Here is a 15156-nt window from a genome sequence, read left to right as displayed (position 1 = left end):
AATAAAATGGGGGAAAGCCAAAACAAAGTATTCAGACTCATAAAGCAAATGAAAAAGGATGGGAATGATATTGTAGGGGGAAGATGTATAAGGAGTGGAGATGGGAAGTTGCATTTCAGCCCGGAAAGCAGAGGAGAAGTGTGGAAGGAACACATGGAAAATGTTATGAATAAGGAGAATGTATGGGATCATATGACAGAGGTTGATCTGGTGGAGGGTCCAGTGGGAAAGGTTACTCGTGATGAAGTGGTGGAGGCAATGGGGCAAATGAAACTGCGTAAAGCAGCCGGTCCATCAGAAGTGAGCGTAGAGATGATAAAAGCAAGTGGAGAGTTGGGAATTGAAGTAATGCTACAACTTAGCCAAAGGGTATTAGATGGAGAGGGAATGCCGGAGGAGTGGAAGCATAGTACTCTTGTTCCATTGTTCAAGAGAAAAGGGGATGTGAGAAGTTGCAGTGCATATAGAGGTGTAAAACTACTAGAGCATGGAATGAAAATTGTGGAGCGAATACTAGAAAAGAGGTTGAGAACATTGGTGAAATTAAATGATATGCAGTTTGGATTCATGCCAGGAAAAGGTACAGTGGATGCTCTGTTTATATTGAGAAGAATGCAGGAGGAATACCGAGAGAAGCAGAGAAAACTATATATGTGTTTCGTCGACTTAGAAAAGGCATTTGACAGAGTACCAAGGAAAGTGATGAAGTGGGCAATGAGGAAAAGAGGTATACCGGAGGTATTAGTGAGAGCTGTGATGTCTATGTATGAGGATGCAAGAACAAAAGTGAGAGTTGGATCAAATTATTCAAACGAGTTTTTTGTGAAGGTTGGTGTACACCAAGGATCAGTTTTGTCACCTCTGATATTTGCTATTGTGGTTGACGTTGTAACTGAAGGAGTGAGGGAGGGCTTATTGAGTGAAATTTTGTATGCAGACGACCTGGTCTTGACAAGTAATAGTATGGAGGGACTGGAGAGAAAGTTTGAGAAATGGAAAGAAGCATTTGAAACCAAGGGTATGAAGGTGAATCTTGAAAAAACAAAAGTGATGGTGAGTGGAGCAGAAGGAACAGTTGTTGAGAGCAAAGTAGATCCCTGTGGAATATGTGGCAAGAGAGTGATGAGAAATTCAATGCAATGCAAGGAATGTGGAAAGTGGGTACATGCAAGATGTGCTAATGTCAAGAGAGCCGCAACAAGATTGGCGAAGTGTTTTGTTTGTGGGAAATGCAGTAAAGGAAGGAATGAAGTGGAAGGCCATGATGATGAGTTCTGCCATGGCATCGAAACAGTGACAGACTTCTGTTATCTGGGTGATCGGATAAATGGAAGTGGTGGATGTGAAGCAGCGGTGACAACAAGGGCAAGATTGGGCTGGGCAAAGTTCAGGGAATGTGGGGAAATGTTGTATGGCAGAAAATTCTCACTAAGGATGAAAGGGAAAGTATATCGGAGCTGTGTGCGGCCTGCAATGCTATATGGTAGCGAGACATGGATATTGAGAGAGAGTGAACTGGCAATCCTGAGAAGAACGGAAAGGTCAATGGTGAGAGCAATGTGTGGGGTGAAAACGAGAAGGGAAAAAAGGACTGAAGAATTGTTGGATATGCTAGAGATGAGAGAGACCATAGACCAACTGGCAAGGGCAAATGGAGTAAGATGGTATGGACATGTGATAAGGAGGGAGGAAGGAAGTTTTCTTAGAAAGGCACTAGATCTAAAGGTGGATGGGAAGAGGAAACGCGGTCGTCCAAGAAGAACGTGGAAACAACAAGTGAAGGATGAATTTAAAAAAGTCGGACTGAAGGAGGAAGATGCAAGGGACAGGGTGAAATGGAGAAAAGGGATTAAAACAATTGCTGCGCGGAAACAATCGGCCACCCCCACTAGTGGGGAACAAACCGACGATGGATTATGATGATGATGATGATTCACAAATATAGATAGGCCAGAATAAGCGACTTTTTTTAACCTGATGCTGCGGTTTCGCTGTGGTATAGTGGCATTTTGCACCAGCTTTCGGAACACAGTTCCGTAGTTATGCACGATGAAGAGTGGTATCGGAGTCAGAGTGTTGTTGTTTTATAAGGTCCGATAGATAATGTCATTCGTCATAGTTCTTTTGCCACAATCTTGTATGGCAGTGGAAGGTAAAGTATTCCGCTTGAGCTGGTTTCAAAGTCTGGAAGTTTTTCTGCATCGGGATCAGCGACAAACTCAAATTTCTGAACCATTTGAACCAAAAACATAAAAATCTCCATTCGAGCAAGTTGCTCCCCCAGACAATGTCGCGGACCCAACGAAAATGGAATCACGTGACTAGATGAAACAAAATTTCTTGCCTCGTCCAGAAATCGTTCCGGTATAAACTTATCTGGTTCCTTCCAATATTCTGTGTCGTTGTGAACAGCCCAAATGTTTGGAACAACCTACAACAGATGTCTATTACATCACGCCAAAGCAAAATATATTTATCAGTAAAAATAAACAGCACGTTTTAATACAGCCTATGAACGGTGTGCGCTTGAGCAACGCACGTTAAGAATTGCTCTCCATTCAGCAGCACCTAATAAATGGAATAATTCCAGGCAACAAAACTTCAACAATCGGAAACTTCACTCTGTCAATCTCGGTGACCGGGCCTGTGTCAGTGATTCAAAGCCTCTACAAGTAGGATGCGAAACTGCCAGGATTAAGCTTTGCAAGAAGCTTTCCCATTCCGAGGATAAAGATTCAATTAATCAATACAGAACGTAATCTTAATTTATCTTTTGAATGGAAACCACAGTTGTTATTTAGTTGAATTATATCTGCAGACGTAGACTATACGCTAATTTTTACCTTTGTTCCCTTCGGAATAATATAACCACAGAGCTCCGCTTGTTCAGTTGTTTTATGAATCGAACCCAGTGGTGTTAATGTCTTGTATCTCAGTATTTCTTGAATGAACGCATTTGTGTACGGCATATTTTCTTTTTTTGTATAGCTTACCTTGCCAGATGTTCCTGCAAAAAATAGAAGTTTGTTCGTAGCTGCTGATTCCTAAGATTAATTGTACTGAAGAAAATAAAACAATTTGAAATCCAGATAAATGTAGGCAGACGGTGTGTCGGTATAGCGATATCCGCATAATTGATAGTTAGGCTTAGGCTATGCTTTACTGTGGCCTACTGTAGATCGCCGTATTTCATAGTTTTACCAAAAAATAAGATAACCACATTCATTTATTAATTTTGGGTTCCATAAAGTGATTTAATAGCATTGTTTTGTAATATCGATCTTGAAGACAACATGCAAATGTTATGGCCCTTTATAGCAACATAGATCAATGAATGGTTACAGGGCTTGGATGGATGTGAATGATAGTCTACCACTTCAAACGCAGAAAGTGCGTGTTTGATTACTAGCCTACTGTACGCCGTGTACGGTAACTTATAAATCTATCTTTGCAATATTTCGAAAGACCCGTAAAGAATGTGTTGGTAAGCTACCCGAAATCAAAGATGAATTTCAAAATGGTACAAAACACAGTGGTGGCTCGTTTATTGCTTCTGCGCTGCAGATATACAAGTTTAATTCTTGCTAGCTTTAACATGGGCAAGGGTGGCATGAAACACGGTCCATTCTCTTTTCCTTGAAGCCGACACCTTCTGTGACTCCTGTTTCTATCAAGACAGACGTAGATGAGTTAAAATCGTCTCAGCGCGAGTGTCGGGAATTTCTTTTTTAACCAAGTCAGGAATGGATCCTTTCTCTTATAGCAAGTGTGGTGTCAAGGAATGTTCCACAGACCATATCATCAAGGATTGTGCCATCCTCTGTCTACCAAACACAGCAGAATTTCTGCGTGACTTTGATGATGAGACTGCAGATTGACTACTCTCTGGTAGTTCTTCGGTGTTGCCAGGAAAACTTCAATCAGGAGCATCAAAGCATAGACCCATAGCGCTACAGAGTCATAAATTTAAAACAACAGGTTTAAATAAAAAATATGCCAAAGCTGTTAATTGTTTTGTATTCTGCACAGTAAAGTGTATTGGCAAAGTTTAGAAAGTAACAATTAGAAATAAGATTAGGTTGACGGAGTGAAGGCAATCCTTCACAGAGTGAACTTATCCTCATAACAATGAAGTGACTCAGCTGTTCACAAAACCTATTTTAACAGCTTACCTATAACGTCAAAGATTTCTTTTCGAAGCTTCGTTTGAGATTCAGGATAATGCAGAAAACACAATAAGCACCAATATAATGTACTTGATGTAGTTTCCGTTCCAGCCATGAACAAATCGTATACGTATTGGACCAACTGCCCTCTCTACAAGTGTAAACCGCTATTACTGTCGATGCAAATCGAAGACGAAAAAGCGAAGAAATGACAACAATGAGATAGATAGAAACACAGCATTTCTTGTGTGATAAAACTACCATCCTTAGAACAAACAATTAATTTTCATTTCATTGTGTTCCAACTAACATCACGTCGCTACACATTCTGTCTGGAATTGCTCCTCCCAATATCAGAAGAAGCGTGACCAGCGGGAAAAAAAAAGGATCTTGTCAGGACATGGATTTGAGACAACCACTAACTTATATGGCCAAACCCCAGCACGCAAGCGATTGAAACCAAGAAAAAGTTTCGTTGCTTCGGTGGTCCCACTGGGTCAAGATGAGATCGCTGCCAATGTGCGGGTCCAACTGTGGAAGGAGGAGCTGGTAGCCGGGCTGACACTGGCCAATATGGAGCTTTCTCCAACAGAAGACCTTCATTCCGGAAAGCGTGCTCTTGGAAGTATTGGCGATGCCTCAACCGCTTAAGAACTGGTATGAAGATGTGAGACGTTGATGCAACACTGGGGATATTCTTTGGGAGGCACAAGTCGTAAACGTGGACAGGAACAAACAATGCAACATCTTCTTGAATGCCCTGTCTTAAAAGCAAGGTGTTCTGCACAGGGTTTAGCCGAGTTCAACGATAGAGCAATAGCTTGCGTGATGCTCTGGGCTACGGCGGTGTGACACACGATGAAGAAGAAGATGTCATTGGGTTGTTTATATATTGATCTGACAGCAGCTGGAACGACAATTAGATAAATTAAGTATGTCAAACAGCAGTTCATTCAACGAATACAAAATGCGATGGATGAAAAGTTGGTTGTTTGATTGTGAATTTGAGAATATGGTCCGTTCAGAGGAACAAGAAAGCTAGTTAAGATTTTAGAGAATCATGGATTTGGGATTTTTTTAAATATGAAGAATATAGATGTTGAGGGATTGTTAAATTTTAGATTCGGAAAGATCTGCAATGGTAGGTTACAACATTTGGTAAAGCAACATTTGCTTGAACCACAGCTGATTGAACAAAAGTTAATGGAAGGAACATTTTTTCGAAAGCTAGTTTGTCGAAAGACAGATCGTCAAATGATATCCTGTGCAAGCACTGAATATTAGAAACTTGGCATTTTTGCAAATAGGGTTTGAGCGAATTTGGGTTTTGGTGGGCTTAGTAGGTAGGGTAGGTAGATTGCTGTTTAAGGACCGTAATTTTATGAGATTTTTAACGGAATAAGTTTATCCGGAAAAAGGCGAATCTAAGTTATTTCTGGTGTTTTAAATTGTAATTAAAGTTATTAGATTTGCGAATACTTTCATTCGATGATGTTGGTGCAAGGCAAGAGTTTCAGGAGACATTCCGAAAGCAATCTGAACAAGACTTCGCATTTAAATAAGTGTCAAGAATAAGAAGCAAAAAGCAAAAATTTCATACTGATATAAACTTTTTAATTCAAGGTTTTGTTTTACCTTGAACCCAATATCTTCACCTTTTTTAATTTCTGCTATGTAAGTATCTATGAAATCTCTCAAATTGTTCTCGTCAAATGTTTCTTCGTGATCATCAACAATGTCCTTGATCCAATCTATAATAATAATAGAGATAAGTTATGGCGAGTTTGTTAAAACATCTTTTATTTCGATACAAAATCATAGCGTGTGTAGGCTATATATAATATCAGCCTGGGGTAATTTTCTTTCAATTGCAAACAAAGAAATGCTCTCATGAGCAAGAAGAAGGGAATGCTGGAGAGTCGCGTACTGGCTTCATCAGCATGTGCTATTTTCGAGACGCAGGTTGCCAATTGCTTCCACAAATCGCGATCGTCCGCTTTTCCCATTGCTTTGAATAGTAATCTTCTGTAAGTTTAAAGCAGTGGAAACTGAAATTTAAGGATTTAGAAAATGTTGTTCGATCAATTGTCGGGTGACGAAAAAGCAAACATTTTGAAGACGATAGCCTATATGAATTTGATCGTCACAAAAAATTATAAACCTGTTTTTTCTTGTGAAGAATTGTTTTTAGTTTTTTCAACACATTATCAGTTGTCCTATATCAAAATCTTTACCTTGAATGACGGAAAAAATCTTTTCAAAAAAATAACGACCACAGGTAGAAAATGGTAGAAAGTTTTGAAGTTCAGGAACCAAAGTGGCAACCCTCAATATTCTCGTTGTTATTGAATTTTCAAATCTTTGAAAGCAAATTATAAACATATTAGTCTAATCGTAAGATAATAATAATACTCAGAGTTTGCATAGTAGCCTAACAAGAATGTTTAAACAAAACGTATTTTAAAATTTGCTTTTAGCAAGTTGAAGAATGGACTTAGCCTACTGTAGGCTATTTGTTTCTCTTTTAAAAGAGGTATTTTAGGATAAATCCTCAAAAAGAAAACGTTGTTAAAAAATTCAAATAATTTTATTCGCTTAAACCTTCCAAAGGCTGTTTGTACCCAACCAATTGCCCTTCGTAATTTCTGACTAGACATTTTTACAAAATTCTAATGGCGCAAAAACTTTCTAAACGAAAATCAAAGAAGATGCTTGATATTTTTATATTTAGAACCTGGCGATATTACGGTAACGACTCGGCAAGGATCAACGTTTTTTTGTTCAATTCCAAAATTTATTGGTAAGATATGGTTAATGAATGATAGAATGAAAATCCAAAAATAAGCAGTAATTAATAATTACTACTAACTAGTCTAAGTACTACTACCTATACAAATTAAAAAAGTAATGATGAGAGGAAGCCATATAAACTAAACCACTTACATAGAAAGGATTAGACGAAGAATTTGATTGAACTTTTCATCGTCATATTCAAACCTTCTTCCAAGTAATATACTGCATATATTGTTAGATACAGCTTTGTGCAAGATGCTCTAAAAAAATTAAAGTTTTACGCAAGTCAGTGATTTTTAAACAATTTTGTTAAAAAATTTGCAAAATTTTAACTTCCGTACCCCATAGGGAGAGATAGAAGCTATGTACTTCTTTGATTGTGTCATCTTTCCTGGTGAGAGTTGTGTTGTTTACATCATGTATCTCAGTGATAGAGCTGCTTTTACAATTTTGAAAAAAATCGTTAACTTGGCACACTCACAACTTTTGGCCTAAAAGCAGTTCACACTAAAGTCAATATCAAATAACAACTAATAAGGACATTACTTTACTTGGCGATTAATAACACCCATCTCTTGACGATCCCGAAAAGGATGAACAGGTTGTAATTGTAAATGTTGCTGTGATAGTGATTCAATTTACTCGAACTGGCTCTGTTTAGCATTGCGCTTAGCATTGAGCATTCTTTTGTGGTGTTAATACTATTTATAGTACAAATATTAGGTAGCTTACTGATATATCAAACGATTTCCCCTTTTGAGAACGAATCGCTTCAAGAAAGTATGACAGCTCTTCCAGACAGAAGTCTTCCATGCTCTTCTTTCCAAATCCGTAGCTATATGTAAATTTATAAATTAGGGAATGCAGGAGTGAATGAGTTTGTAAGTGAATGAATGTGTGAATGCGTGAATGTATGAATACGTGGATGTGTAAAAGTGAGTGTGTGAATGCATGAATGAACATAGCTGGTCGGTTATCTTTTAATGTTCACATTAGTGAAAATTTGCTCCCAGAAGAGCTAGTAACTTTTAGAGTGGAAAACAGATAAAATGGAATAGGCCAGGGATGTCCTAAGTCCGGTCCGCGATGCGTTTTTGTATAGCCCACGCATGCTGTTGCATAATGTGTTATTTTTGGCCGCAGGCACACAGAATTCGTGTAAATTCAACTTGCATTTTTTTAAATTAATGAAGACAGTATTTTCCCACAGGCAAAAGCCAGGCGAGAAAAGTTAGAATCATTGTTGCGTCGTAATTGCTAAATAAACTATTATTGCCTGGAGAGAATCGTAATGAGTGGGTATAGAGTCTATAGACGAACATTAATTCATTTTCTTGCTAGCAATTCCAACAACGGCTTTCGAGACTTTGCCCCAAATGTAAGTGGTTTATTGCAATTTACTTCTTTCTTCTTGAACCTTGATGAAGCTCCAGCTCACCTACAGCTAGTTGAGCTTCTCTGCGAGGCCGAAGCCAACAGCAACATCTTTCTCTAGTGCCTTTTTACCAGCAGCTGGATAAAAATAAATTTCCAGAAATACAAAAGATTGCAAAGAAAATGTTGAACTTGTTCGGTTCAACATATTTGTGTGAGGAGACGTTCTCGGGGATGAACTTGAACAAGAACTGCTTGAGAACAAAACTGAACGAATGCCAACTACGTGATATTTTACTCTTGTCGGCCACTAACCTCGAACCAGACTTGACCTAGGTATAGAAATCAAGACGTCAGTTTCATCCTTTACGCTAACACAGCTGTGTTCTAATCGAAAAGCAAATCTTATACAGCCTAATTTATCATATCCCATAATAGGCTATTCATACAAAACATGCATATCGCTTTGTTGCATGAAAATGACACTAAATAATACAATATTACTATAAATGCATTTTTTTTTATCCAAAACAAGACTGTCAGGGGTTGTTGGCCCGCAGGCACTTCCGCATGATTAAATCTGGCCCACCTGGGGAAAAGTTTGAACACCCCTGCAATAGACCAATAATTTTATCACTGTGTGGTTAGATATAGACTATTTGACTCAATTTGCAGACTTTACAGGCCGAATCTGGCGAAAAGCCAGATCGGAAATCTGGCGAAATTTGAAACGGTTTGGTATCGAAGTAAAAAAGCTTGGAACCACACAAAGACCTGATGAAGTATTTTTAATGATTTGGTACTAAAACAGAAAATCTTAGAAGCAGATAAAAATTTAGTGTAATCTACTGTTCGTGTTGTTGGTATGTGTGAACTGCCTCGATTTACTCTCAGCGCCCCTCAATCACCTAGTTTATAGCCAGCGCCCTCTTCGTGATCGCAAACGCCCCAGGGGGACGTTGGCGCCCACTTTGGGAACCATTGGTTTAGATGTTTAATGTTGAAAGTTTTACGTTATCTAACGTCGTAAATTTTTTATGTTATTCGCTCTGAGGATGCGCATTGTCATGGTTTCCGAAACGTCAGTGCAGCAATAAATTAACTTGTATGTCTTTGCTTTTACTTCCATTTTCATCAGGTGAACGTTTGCTCTAGTGCTAGAAACGACATTAAACTTGTAATAAAGAAGAGTTGTACTTGCTGGTCTTGGCAGAAAAAAACTCAATCGGACGAACGTGCTCTGGAGCACTTGAATCGGAACAAGCAGAGTGAAATGTGCCTTTTGCCTAATTTACGATTAAGTTTTGGACTTTACATGGAAATAAACTGAAATGTCGCTAAAGGAGCTATTTGTTTACCGGTACACTATATTAGGCTCTAGAGTCTAGGCTATGTGTTTTCATGTTGATTGCTACACTATCAAGTAGGCTAGTAATTTAATTAACATAAGCAATCTAATTTGAAGCTAACGTACCCACGAAGGGTTATAATTCCGAACTTTCTTTGGGATCTCCAGTGTGCGTCGTAATCATGGAAAATAATTCCTTTGTCTGAATTTTTTTCTCTAATGCTATTAGGCGGTTTTCCAGAAAATTTTTTAGATTGCTTCACGAAAGCCTGGCATGAAAAATAAAACAACAACATATAGGCATATATAGAAAAGATGATTAAACGCTCAAAAAGCACAAACTTTAAAAGTTGTGGTAAGATTCAAAACAAAGGAAGGCTGCGTTGGAAAAATCAATAAGAGAAGCAAAACTTAAAAAAATCTGATTTGAATATCAAGCAAATTTTATTATGTTTGAACGTTAGAAATAAACAACTGAAATATAATACGATCGAAAGCTGTCAAAATTAATGAAGACTTTTTGATGTTATCATTGTCGAGTCCACATTTGTTGCAGTGCACTTCTTTGCGATGGTTTTTTTTGATCTCTTCACAACAGTTCACACTGCGACGACATCAGAAGGGACAGTGAATAAGCCGCATTTTATTTTGCGGACTTATCGCATGGCACAATTACAGGCATAGATGTAGTTATAACCTACATATGAGCAGAAGAAAGATTTATAACACCACCATAGTAGGTTGTCAAGTCACTTTCTTTTGAAGAACTAAAATAAGTTCAAAAAGAGTCTGACCAACTAACGACTTTGCTTTTTTTTTGGTAGATCCTAGCATGGCATAATGTAAGTGAAGAGTCGTTTAAACATCTTTGCATACGAATTCTTTGCATCTGCATCATCAGTTTAGGAATATTATAGTGCACTTATAAATGTAGTGTAAACATTAACAAACACTTACCTGGTATAGTGAGTCAAAATCATTCAAAAATATCAAATCTTCTTTTCCTAAGCGAATTGTCATGACTGGACCGTATTTCTTACTGAGTTTGTATGCAGTTTTCTGCTGTTGCTCTCCTACGAAAGGAATGTACCCAAGGATGGGAATGCCACGTGGTCCGGGTGGAAGTTTGTAAGGTCGGTAATACCAGTAATACAATAACAGGAAAATAATAATCAGGCACAGTATATTTATGACTTCCATTGTAACTGATACCTTTAGTTATAATTATTAAACAGATAACAGTCTACACCAGAGTTAAAACAATTACAATTGAAGAGGTGAGAACAAAAAGTACTCAAGTCACATTTGAATAAAATAAATTCAGAGTACTCTAAGCAGGGCCGTGTGAGCACTATTTCCCCCCCCCCCTCCGAAATCCATTAGTGAGCCCTTATCATTTTTAGTAACGGCTCTTAAAAATATGACAAAAAAGCGGTAGGCCTATAGGTTATGGCCACAAACTCTTTCAAGAGATTCTTATTCACCATTTCAGCGAAAAGTAAACAACTCTAAGATTTTAGAAAAAATAGAAAATATGCCGACAATGCAGTAGCGGATTTGAAAAAACCTTTGGGAAAACCACTGCGGCCCGCCGGTTGCAAATGTCTGCACGATAGCCTAGTAAGCCTGTTTTCACAACACGTTTCACTTTATAGCCTATCACCATTAATACAAATTTACCAATTTATTGTTAATTAATGAGGCAATTTGACTGAGCAGTGTTTACTTCGGAGTACTAGATTATTTTGTTAGTTTTTTGTGGAACATAAAAACTTTTTACGCCCTCAATCCATTTCTGAAACTATATGCGTGCTTAACATCGCCGGTTAGGTGAATAAAATGTGGTTAAGCGAGTGAAAAGAAATTGCAATAATGGAAACAAAATTACATAAGTGTTAGGCCAACATGTAAAATTACAAGCCGAAAAACGCTGCACGAACTAAATACGCGTGGGCCCTCAGTCGGGGGTTTGGGGAGCAACAAAATTGAACAAATACAGCCTTGAATGATTTAAGCTATTGATTATTGGGCTTCTGTAGCAGCTTTCTTCATTTTTAAGCAACCAAACAAACATTAAACAACCTTTAATGAGTGGACTTCTAAACAGCCGTGACCCCCTCCACCGCAGGGAGGAACAGAAGACGATTACCAGTGCCTTAACATTAAGCATCTGTACTATGAACACATTGCCAAGATATGTGTAGCCTACCTGAAATTGTCTTCAAAGTTAAAAAGGGGCGATCTTCCTGGCGACAGCACCACCCGACCACTCACTATGGAACAGCGAGCATTGTGTTTTGCTAATCATACCGGTGTAGCCTTCACACTAGCCATCAAGACCTTTCCCAAAAACATGTGTTTCTCGGCAGTCGAGTGTAGCAAGAATTGACAGCGGTAGACAAGTGTTTCACCCATTAGGCCGGGCTCAATTCGTGCCACATAGCAGTGCCGGTGAGAAAATTTTGAAAAATTACTTTGAATTTGGTGCATTCTGAAAGCATGTTCAACAAAAATTTGGGTATGAATACTAGTGTAAAATGGTGCTGTCCGGTGGCATACAAAAGGAGAAGATCATGTTTTCTTTGGCATTTTCTGAGTGAATTGCGGGCCCCCTAATTTGTGGGCCCTGTGCGACATAGCATCTTTTCACAAATTGAGACTAGGTGGGCACATTTTCAAAAAAGGGCACTTTTAGTTCGCAAATTATTTAAAAAGGGCATTTTTGCGCGTAAATGATGGGAAAAAGGGCATTTTTTTCCAAGCGAAAAACATGTAAAAATGTAGATTTCTCAGGAAAATTTTAGATAAAAAGACATATTATACTTAGGCTAAACTTTTGAGACCTACAATTGATTCCTATATTCATCTCCGCCCACAATATTTTATAAATAATAATGTAGCCTAATAAAATTTAATCTAGCAACATTTAGTTGCAGAGGTCTCTTGTACTAAAGTAAAAAGAAATAACTATGATACACATCTGCTAAGATATTGTAGTGAGTTGAATCTTTGCAGAATTAGATGATTCTAAAGAACTGGTATTTCATTTTGATGAAAATCAGGAAACGAACTTCGGTAATTCAGACTTTTAAAATCTCGCACAAAATTTAAGGTACCGTAGCCTACTCACAACACAAATTGATAATCTGCTTGAATGGAACATTAACGATATTATAAGTAAGGTCAAAGGTAGGCTCATAAGTTCTAGATGTATGCTGAAGCTTTCCATTTAGCTGTTCATTCTTTAACTGCCAAAGAAATAAAATACTTCACAATGTGAAGAGTATCAAAAACGCTTCTTGGTCACTTTTATAATCTAAAAAGTTCAATCGAAGAAAGCTGCAAAGTTTTCTTCCAACTGTTGTGCCTAATAACAATTTTTTTTTGAAATAAAAAATAGTGCAGAACTTGTTATATGCAGCTTGTCCTATCACTTTTCTTGTTCAAAATCCTTGTAGAAGCATTGTAAATCATGAACTGCGGCACAATTAAACCATATTAACCCATAAAAGCAGGAAATATGTCACAATGCCCACTTGGATAACTTTTATCGCAAATTGTCCATTGTTACGTATTAAATTATTCTTATAAAACACGTCCTCTTCACAAACGTAGTCCTTTGGAAGATCAACAGTTTGGATTTTGGGAATAACCTACTGACATTCTGTAATGCAAAAATGCCTAAGCAAGCTAAATCGTCTTCAGGAAAAGCTAGACAGATTTGTCGAGATTTTCCTGATGAATTTAATGCAACTCCCTGGGATGATATAAGGTGGAATTTTTGCGAGTTTATAGTGAAGTGCGATAAAAACTATTTTGTTGAAAGCCACAGGAAAAGTAAACTCCATCAAGCTGGATTGGAGCGACAACAAGCATCGCAATCAAGGCAAACTTTTATTGAACAAGCCCCTTTTATTGATCACGTTTGGGTCTGAAATCGACATAATATTATTTTTGGGTACGGTAGCCTAACTGGTAGGCTATCAATTCAAGGAAAAACTGTGGCCTCTACAAATAAGCAATTTCGTTAGGTCAAAGTAAAATCAAAATTTGATAAAAATATAGTCAAAAACTTTTTTTTAGGTCAAAATAAAAATGGCCTTAATCATTACACATAGGCTACCTGGAAAGAACTAGAAAAATCAGTTGTTTTAAGCCAGAAAGAAGAAAATGAACAGAGTTACAAAACGAAATCTACTTAAAGGGAAACTGTATTTAATTTTAGCCCTAGCCAGTTAAAAATACAAAAATATGACGATTCCCATCGTACCCAAACATATTCCTTATTTTTCGTTAAGCAATTGCCGAATCACTTTTATCAAAACTGGAAAGGACTACTTTGATGACATAGGGGTAGGGTTACACTCTCAAGTCAGCTTCCTGGGTCTAGGAGTTATTAATGGTAAAAGCTGTGAGAATCACGAAGTAGTTGCGTTGGCAGGCAAGTTTCGTTCCTAAGAAATGATGTAGGCATCTAGTGATGCCACCCTATGTTGCTATAGCATAAATATATAAAAATAACTACAATGAAATATAACGAATTCCCACGTTCGGTAGCGCTTATAGATCACAGAAGTGAAGTGTTCCATAAGAAAGTAGAAAAACTACAAATTTGCTGTTTTAAGATAAAACTAAGACCAAATTTAAACAAAAATTAAGTCCTAAAAATTGCCCACCTAGTTTTAAACTAGGGGGGCAACGAAAGGGCTAGGAGGGCAAGCGAAGGGACTAGGTGGGCAATTGCCCACCTAGCTTATGTGTGAAAAAATGCTATGCTGTGCGATCGTACGGTTTGCACACCCCAAAGACCGGCACTGCACATAGTTCTCAACCGCTGCTTTTGTCAGTCGAAAAACGATTGAATCCTTACCTTTGTAAAGTCGAGAAGGAGCGATCTTCCTGCCGTCAGCAGTACCTCAGTAGCCTACTCTAGATTCAATTGCCTGACAAAAGCAGCAGTTGAAAACTGTGTGGCATGAATTAGTGCTGCGATACTGATGAGCCCATCCTCATGGGTGAAACACGTGTCAATGGCTGTCAATTCTTGCTACACTCGACTGCTGAGAAACATAAGCTAAATCTTCAAAAGCACTTTTTCTGGTGTAGATACCTTGCCATGGCATTTAAGTTTCATGGTGTAACTGCTCACAGACCTTTGATCTATTTTTTAAGTGACGAAAATACTTTTCATTATCACCTCTTCCATGGTAATTGTAATTGAATGCAATCAATTAGGCTTCTGGTAGGCCTACACATTTTCATGTAATTGTGGTTGAGAGTTTTTGTTGTTGTCGGACAGAGTCAGACCAGCATTGCTTCACCTTAAAGTTTCTTCTTTCACAAAGTCAAGTGCTTAACTGAGCTATCTGGGTAAACTCTCCAATCACAATTCCGTCCATTACCTAAAAAGGTAAGCTTGCAGAGCCGAATAGAAAGGCATACAGAGTCCCAGTTTGTTCTAGGCTATAAAGCTTA

General features: G+C 38.0%; 1 protein-coding gene across 1 annotated transcript; it reads right to left on the bottom strand.

The window, feature by feature from the left end:
* Positions 1-2113: 2113 nt before the first annotated feature.
* LOC145782419 (cytochrome P450 2U1-like) lies at positions 2114-10881 on the bottom strand. Its single transcript, XM_082594202.1, has 9 exons — positions 10639-10881; positions 9808-9950; positions 7692-7794; positions 7110-7219; positions 6401-6525; positions 5802-5917; positions 4173-4317; positions 2844-3007; positions 2114-2431 (listed from the first exon to the last, which is right to left on the bottom strand). Exons 1-9 carry the CDS (start codon positions 10879-10881, stop codon positions 2114-2116), a joined length of 1467 nt encoding a protein of 488 aa, XP_082450328.1.
* Between the last annotated feature and the right edge of the window lie 4275 nt (positions 10882-15156).

Source organism: Aplidium turbinatum, chromosome 13 (genome assembly GCF_918807975.1).
Source record: "Aplidium turbinatum chromosome 13, kaAplTurb1.1, whole genome shotgun sequence".
NCBI classification, from domain to species: domain Eukaryota; kingdom Metazoa; phylum Chordata; class Ascidiacea; order Aplousobranchia; family Polyclinidae; genus Aplidium; species Aplidium turbinatum.
This window is presented reverse-complemented; position numbering and strand designations above follow the sequence as displayed.

Coding starts and splice junctions, on each gene's coding strand:
- LOC145782419 (XM_082594202.1), bottom strand. CDS start 10,881: ATGGAAGTCATAAATATACTGTGCCTGATTATTATTTTCCTGTTATTG. Junction 4,318..5,801: donor GTGAAGATATTGGGTTCAAG/GTAAAACAAAAC, acceptor TTACACTTGTAG/AGAGGGCAGTTGGTCCAATA. Junction 2,432..2,843: donor TTATTCCGAAGGGAACAAAG/GTAAAAATTAGC, acceptor CATCTGTTGTAG/GTTGTTCCAAACATTTGGGC.